General features: G+C 46.3%; 1 protein-coding gene across 1 annotated transcript in view; it reads left to right on the plus strand.

Moving 5' to 3' along the window:
• The first annotated feature begins 328 nt into the window (after positions 1–328).
• KIF3A (kinesin family member 3A) overlaps positions 329–7,646 on the plus strand; it is a 16,683-nt gene continuing 9,365 nt past the window's right edge. The window contains exons 1-8 of the mRNA XM_009071108.1: positions 329–606; positions 2,333–2,477; positions 2,722–2,806; positions 3,251–3,356; positions 4,112–4,251; positions 4,903–5,100; positions 5,472–5,646; positions 6,724–6,825. Coding sequence (XP_009069356.1) covers positions 429–606; positions 2,333–2,477; positions 2,722–2,806; positions 3,251–3,356; positions 4,112–4,251; positions 4,903–5,100; positions 5,472–5,646; positions 6,724–6,825 — 1,129 coding nt within the window. The 5' untranslated portion in view covers positions 329–428. The remainder of the gene's footprint in view (positions 607–2,332; positions 2,478–2,721; positions 2,807–3,250; positions 3,357–4,111; positions 4,252–4,902; positions 5,101–5,471; positions 5,647–6,723; positions 6,826–7,646) is intronic.

Genomic DNA, 7,646 nt, shown 5'->3' on the forward strand with positions numbered 1-7,646 from the left:
CAGTGCTGTTTGTACTTAAACACGCAGTGGTTTTATACTGACAGGTTAGATTACATGTTAGGAAGAAATTCTTCCCTGTGAGGGTGGTGATGCACTGCCTCAGGTTGCCCTGAGAAGCTGTGGATGCCTCATCCCTGGAAGTGTTCCAGGCCAGGCTGGATAAGACTTGGAGCAACCTGAGCTGGTGGAAGGTGTCCCTGCCCATGGCAGGAGGTTGGGACTGCATTATCTTTCAGGTCCCTTCCAACCCAAACCATTCTGTGATTCTGTGTTAACACTAGTGTTACAGCCTGTGTATTTTTTTCTTTTTTAAATAATTCTAGATCAACAAGCCTGAGAAGCTGGACAAGCCAGAGAGCTGTGACAATGTCAAGGTGGTGGTTCGGTGTCGGCCGCTCAACGAGCGAGAGAAAGCTACAGGCTACAAAATGGCAGTCAACGTGGATGAAATGAGAGGAACTATAACTGTTCATAAAACAGACTCATCCAATGAGCCTCCCAAGACATTTACATTTGACACAGTGTTTGGACCAGAGAGCAAACAGCTGGATGTCTATAACTTAACTGCAAGACCTATTATTGACTCTGTCCTAGAGGGATACAATGGTAAGTCCCATGGTATAAGTGAAAGATCCCATCCCCTGTTCTTTGCATTGTTGGAGCTCCTGCTGATCTTGTTTAAGGGAGTTTCACCTTCTGAGGGCTGTAGCCCTGTATCGTTCCAGTTGTGGTATCTAACTTAAAATAGCCTGAAGGTACTTGCTGTTCTGAGTGCTCAGTGGTTGTACCCACTGCGATCATTACAGTGAGAGATTGATGAATAAGACTCAGCTGAGGTCAGTGAGCTGTGTGTTTTTATCCTGTGTCTACTCTTTGCATTTTATCTCATTATCAGAATTCTTAGTGGCTCTTAACTATACAATTTCAGTCCCCAGGCAGCTGTCATCGTCCTGCAGTGACTAGGTATGCATGCCAGATCTCTGCACATAACTGCTGCAGTTTTTCCTCTCAGCTTTGCTGTTTTGAACTAAGATGACTACTTAACCCATCTGCTTTACCCCACAGATAGTATGTTGCCTCCTACAGCTGGGAAGAGTATAATCATGATTTGTGTGTGTGTTATGCATGGAAATGTATTGTGTAAAGAAAAGCAGATTGCTGCTTTCCATAACAGTGTGCTACGAACAACAAAGTTTTTCAAGGTTTTTAAAATGCCTAATAAGCTCTTGGGCTAACACACACGGGTTTCAGCTGCTTAAAATTCATGATTCAAAAATGAATGGTTTAAAGCTGTGCCTAAGGAGGTTTAGACTGGGCATTAGGAAGTATTTCTTTACCGAGGGGGCGACTAGACAGTGGAACAGGCTTTCCAGGGAGGTGGTCAATGCCCCAAGGCTGTCAGTGTTTAACATTTGAACCCTTAACAGCATGCTTTAATTTTTGGTCAGCCCCAGATTGGTTGGGCAGTTGGACTAGATGATCATTGTAGGTCCCTTCCAGCTGAGATACTCTGTTCAGTTTTTCCAATCTGTAGTGTCAGTGGCTTGACAATGAAAAGTTGAGTTTTCAGCAGTTTCGTGCTAAAACTGGGACCTGGTATATTTCTGGAGTTCCAGAGTCTGGGACCTCAGTAATGTTTTTGGATGCCTTCCTGATTGGTTGGGCAGTTGGACTAGATGATCATTGTAGGTCCCTTCCAGCTGAGATACTCTGTTCAGTTTTTCCAATCTGTAGTGTCAGTGGCTTGACAATGAAAAGTTGAGTTTTCAGCAGTTTCGTGCTAAAACTGGGACCTGGTATATTTCTGGAGTTCCAGAGTCTGGGACCTCAGTAATGTTTTTGGATGCCTTCCTGTGTAGGCTGTTCTAGTCCAAATTGTAGCTGCATCTGCAGGTTCAGAGCTGGGCTTGTGCTATGGCTGTGCTGTAGAAGCCTCACACCATTTCTGCTGTGGCTTAGAGACTCGAAATAGTTGGTTTTGTAATTGGTATATAATCATCTTCTGCTAATTGACCACATTATTAATTAGGCTTGCCTGCGTTATTTGTATATGGAATCCAAGTGTTGTAGCACTCCACTGTGTGTAATCACTCTGCACAATTAAAACAAGCTGACTTTATTAGGCATCTTGCAGTCTGGATTGAGCAGTGGCTCAGCCCCTTTGCTGTGTTTGCCTGGCTTTTCTCTTGCTCCAGCCTTGTACAGCATCAACTGGAGTGGGTGGAAAATTTCAACAGTAGAGGTGTTTAGTGCTATTAGGCTAAGAAGGGATGAAGTAAAACTGCAGTTATCAATTTCTTAGAGTTTGTTCACCTGTCTTCTTTTCCTTCAGGTACTATTTTTGCATATGGGCAGACTGGAACAGGCAAAACTTTCACCATGGAAGGGGTCCGAGCAGTTCCTGAGCTCAGAGGCATCATTCCCAATTCCTTTGCCCATATATTTGGTCACATTGCCAAGGCAGAGGGAGATACAAGGTAAATGGCATCTCTTCACTTCTGGTTTTTTTGTGTGTCTGTCTGTGTGTAGCAGGAGCCTGACCTTGACAGTGACAACTGAAATGGCATCTCTGGCCTGAGCTGAAAGGCTCACTTAGGCAGTTCTTGATGGGGCAGCAGATTGTGTTGGTGATTCACTGCATTTTCTTTGCACTCTGTGATTGTGTTTGTGGCACATGAGCAAATGCCTTGCTAAGCAAATTTCCCAACTGTTCATCTTCAGGTTTTTAGTTCGTGTGTCTTACCTGGAAATCTACAATGAGGAGGTGCGAGACCTGCTGGGAAAGGATCAGTCACAGAGGTTAGAGGTGAGCCTGCCCTTCTGATTGTGGTGTTTGTCTTGACTCAGAGAACAATATTCAGTTTTCAAGACCAGAGAAGCACTTGAAGGGAAGTGGGAGGTTGGGCTCCACTGCTTGCTTTTCTGAATCTCTTCCACTTGGTCGGCTGCATAGCGAGAAACTGACAGTTCCATCCAAGTCAGTTTTGTTCTTGCAGTGCTACCTCTAAGACCCCTCAGCAGTCCTAGGAATTGGAGGCTGAGATTTGACTTCATGACTTGACCCCGGGGAAAACAGTGGAATATAGTCATGCATGAGTGTTTATTTCTTTTCTGCTCTGATTCAGAGTGTGGAGTGTTTTATGTGCAAACCAGAGCCTGGAGGGGTGAATCACTGCACTGTTACAGTACCACTGAGACTTGCTGTCAAGGGTCTCCTAGAGATGCTCAGTGTAAACTGTTTCTCTCTTAGGTTAAAGAGAGACCTGATGTGGGAGTTTATATCAAAGACCTTTCAGCTTATGTCGTAAACAATGCAGATGATATGGACAGAATCATGACTCTGGGCCACAAGAACCGTACGTAGCCTTGCTGTGGGCAGGTTTATAACTCAGACAGAGCAAAGGTCTGGTTATCAGACCATAGTAAGAGATCTTAGTCCTATTGCTGGGAAGATTGTTCAGCTGAACAGAGCAAAAAAGACATCTCCTCCCAAACCCCTTTTAGTCAGGTGAAGCAGGCTGTGCCTCCCACATTGGCCAGTGCCAGTGGGGGACTGGCAAAGGGAGGATGCAGTGAGGGCAGTCAGTGTTGTCAGAACTGCTGGGGTGTCTCTTGGCCATTTTACCTCTTCAGTTCTGCTCAGGATGAACATTAATCCTGTGCTGTGAGTGGGAGGTGGTTTGTGTGTTCTGGAAGACTTCTTAGTTAATCTCAGATTATTTAATAACTGCAGGTTCTGACTACTGTTGCTCTTGGCATGGATTGCTGTGTTCTTGTTTCTCAAAATACAGCTGTTTTCAGGAATCAGCTGGGAATGCCTTAGGCTACTGGTCTTTGTAGCCTTAAACAGATGAGCATGACTGCTGCTCTTGGGAGTCTGTGGTTGGCTTAGAGCTACAGCAGGCTGTGATGCTTCTGCTAGTCCAGATTAGAAGTGTACTGCACCTTCAGTGCCCGAGAATACACTTTGCTTATAAGTCCGAACATCCCTCTGCCATCTTCTGACAAACAGGGTTGGGTGAAGAGGTGGGGATGAGTCTCCTCTGAGAGCTGAAAGAGTTAATGTGTGATTAATTCTGAAGATGTCATTGCTTTTTGTCTCCATTAAAAGGTTCTGTTGGTGCCACAAACATGAACGAGCACAGCTCTCGTTCACATGCCATCTTCACTATCACCATTGAGTGCAGTGAGAAGGGGGTTGATGGAAACATGCACGTGCGCATGGGCAAGCTGCACCTCGTTGACCTTGCTGTAAGTAGCTCCAGTTGGGCCTTTTGCAAGAGGTTTGATTTTTGTTCAGGTTTTCCCAGAGAATTGTGACCATGCAGTTCATCACTTGCAGGTTCCCTCCCTGTCTCTTACTTTGAATCAATGTAGTCGTGCTGGTAAAATGTGGGTTTAGCCCAAGATTTATTTACACTGAGATATCTTTCCTTGAAGATGCAGGATAGGGGAGACTAGAGGCATTCAGTGTCTTCATCTTTGCTTATTTATAGGATGTGTGTATAGGATGCTTTATGAAACTCTGAAATAATTGGAGTGTTGCTGTTCTCCCTTGATCTGATAGGAAGTACTGCAGATGGTGGTTAGCAGCTCCAGCTGAGGCATCTTTTAACTGCTACTTGAATTTCCCCCATTTTTGTTTATGGGGTCAAAATGTCCATTTTCCTAGCTGCATTACTTTGTGCAATCCAGAATTTGCTGGCACTGAAAGCTTCATTTAAAACCTGTTTGACTTGTGTCTTTAACAATGTCTGAGGTACTTACCCACATTCTCTAATAATGGATGGGGTGGTTAGTGTCTTGGCTGCTAGCAAGACTTCAGGTGTAGCTGATTCTGTTTGGAGGGAAGAGATGCATTAGAGGATCTGTTTTAACTCCTGCTTCCTGTTCCTTTTGCAGGGTTCTGAAAGACAGACAAAAACTGGAGCCACGGGGCAGCGACTGAAGGAAGCCACTAAGATCAACCTCTCTCTTTCCACACTGGGAAATGTTATCTCTGCACTGGTGGATGGCAAGAGCACCCATGTGCCATACCGTAACTCCAAACTTACACGGCTCCTTCAGGACTCCCTGGGGGGCAACTCCAAAACCATGATGGTAAGCTGAGAGATGCCCTTTCCAGTACCAGCTATCAAGCTGTGTTTTTACAGGTGTGGCATGGTGACTTGGACAACCTGGCATTTACCTCTATTTCTGAGCTGTTTGCAGCTTAGAGAACCATCTGTGTGCATCTCTGTCTTTTCACCTCTGTACAGATGAGGTTCTAAACACAGCACATGCACACAGGTGCGTTCGTTCAAATAGAAGCTATGCTTGGGTAGTGAAGAGCAGCTCTTGTGTAGAAGCAGCAGGACAGCTTGGGAAGGAATAGCAGTGTGAGACTGTCAGAGCTGGGAATAGGTCCCTGCAGTGCCTTGTTTCTGGGCTCTGACCCTGTCCTCCAGTAACTCGGTCTCTGTGTGTCACAGTGTGCAAACATTGGACCGGCAGACTACAACTATGATGAGACCATCAGCACTCTGAGGTATGCAAACCGAGCCAAGAACATAAAGAACAAGGCCAGGATTAATGAGGATCCCAAGGATGCTATGCTCCGACAGTTCCAAAAAGAAATTGAAGAGCTTAAGAAAAAACTTGAAGAGGGTGAGACTCTTCTTCCTCCTTGTGTTCCTCTCCCCACCGGTATGCAGTCTACGTGGGGACATTCTTTGCTCCTTAAAGATGCCACACGAGACTGATCACTGGTGCAGGTGGGCACCCTGGTTTTGTTTGGGTGCCAGCAGAGCTGTGGGAGGGCAGTGGGTGCTGTCAGTGGCCCGCTGGGGGCCCGGCTTTGCCCACTAGGTGGCACTTGGCACTAGGGTGAGTGGTGCCCTCTGTGCTGGGATCAGTGTGTCTGGGATCGGTGTGACCAGGCTCCCCTGGCGAGCAGGGGGGCTCCGGGCATGGCTGACACGGTGTAGAGAATTGAAATGGACTGTAGGAACAGATCAAACGTTTTCCCTGATTGAGGAGGAGGGATGTATTTGAGGAGGAAAAACAAACTGAATTTGTGGAGCTAGAACTGGGGCTGGCTTTCAAACAGAGAAACAAGTTTCCTTAAGCCCTGTAATTTCATAGCCTTGTGTCACTATTAGTCCCTCTCCATCAAGTGACCCTGACAGAGGGATGCTTACTAAACAGTGATCCTGACAAAGCATCTCCCAATCCATTTAGGGTTGGACTCGATGATCTTTGAGCTCTTTTCCAGTCTGGTTGATTCTGTGATCTCTCTTTTGAGATACTCACATCACAGAAAAGCTGTGGCAGTAACTCCAGCATGGCTTGCTGTTGGCATCTGCCCCGTTCAGGAGAAGCAGGAAATGGTCAGTAATGCTTCTTTTTTTGTTTCATCTGCGATGGAAGAGAAGGTATGGTGAGATCCTGCTAGGAAAACTTTGTAGTTTCAGCTGTGCAAAGATGCATTATTTTCCATGAGAAGCATCCACTTGAGCTTTAACACGTACGCACTGACTTCACAGCATTCAGTTGTTTATCTTGATTGTCCTTAAGTTTCCTGAGCCATGTCAAGCTGTCTGTCTGCTCTGCAGTTAAGGACTTCTGCAGGTGCTCCTAAGCTGATGTCACACATTGCTGGGTCTGGACAAATGCTGCTGTCACAGTAAAAAGCTGATAGGAGGTGAAGGAAAGCACATCAAAAAGCACACTCTTCTGTTCTAGGGGAAGAGATATCTGGTTCTGAGACCAGCGATTCTGAAGAGGAGGATGAAGATGACGATGGGGAGATTGGAGAGGACGGGGAGAAGCGGAAGAAACGGCGGGGTAAGGCAGTAGAGATTCCTGTCAGTGCCACCAGTCTCCTCTGTCCAGGAACTGTAGCCAGAGCCAGGCAGGGACAAGTGGAGTTGTAGAGCTGCCCTATGCCGCTGCAATTATCATGCCTCTCCTAGAAACGAAGCCCCATGGTGCTGTCTCTGTAGATGGACAGCTCCGACCCTGTGTAGTATCTGCTTCCACTCGGGTAGCTGTGCTTGTGGTGACACCCTCCTTTGTGGTGGCTCCCTGGTTGCTGCAAGGTGGCTGTGTATGGCTTGTGCCTGGTGGTGTGGAACTTCCCCTGCTCACAGAGGTGGGAGGAAGAAGACACCAAAAATCATTTGTAGGCAGATGTGGTTTTTATGACCATGGGTATGGTTGGAGGGGAATTTTGGCTGTGGTTTAGGCAAAGGATTCATCTGTCTTATGGATCATCAGTAACTGACTCTGAGTGTCATATTTTATGTAGAGAGAGGGAAAACTTGACCTTTGTGTGTCTTTGTGCTAGCTGAAAAGCTTAATGGGTGCTGCACACCCCTCATTTGGGAGCAGTCTGGAAATCCCATGGTGAAGATTTCTTGGTCCTACATCAGTGTTAAACTGCTTTGTAACATTTAAACCCCAGGGAATGTTGCTGAACCTGGAACTGCAGGTTACTGTACCATGGGATGCTGTGGCTTCCAGGGAGCTGGCTATGCTGATGATTTGTCATGGGCAGTGGAGAAGTCAAGCCTGGTTGCCAAACCCCAACTTTCAGCTTCCCTAGTAAACTCATTTTGATGTTCAAACTGCCTTCCTGTCCAGAAGCACCCGCATCTGTTGAAAAA

Source organism: Acanthisitta chloris, unplaced genomic scaffold (genome assembly GCF_000695815.1).
Source record: "Acanthisitta chloris isolate BGI_N310 unplaced genomic scaffold, ASM69581v1 scaffold34133, whole genome shotgun sequence".
NCBI lineage: Eukaryota > Metazoa > Chordata > Aves > Passeriformes > Acanthisittidae > Acanthisitta > Acanthisitta chloris.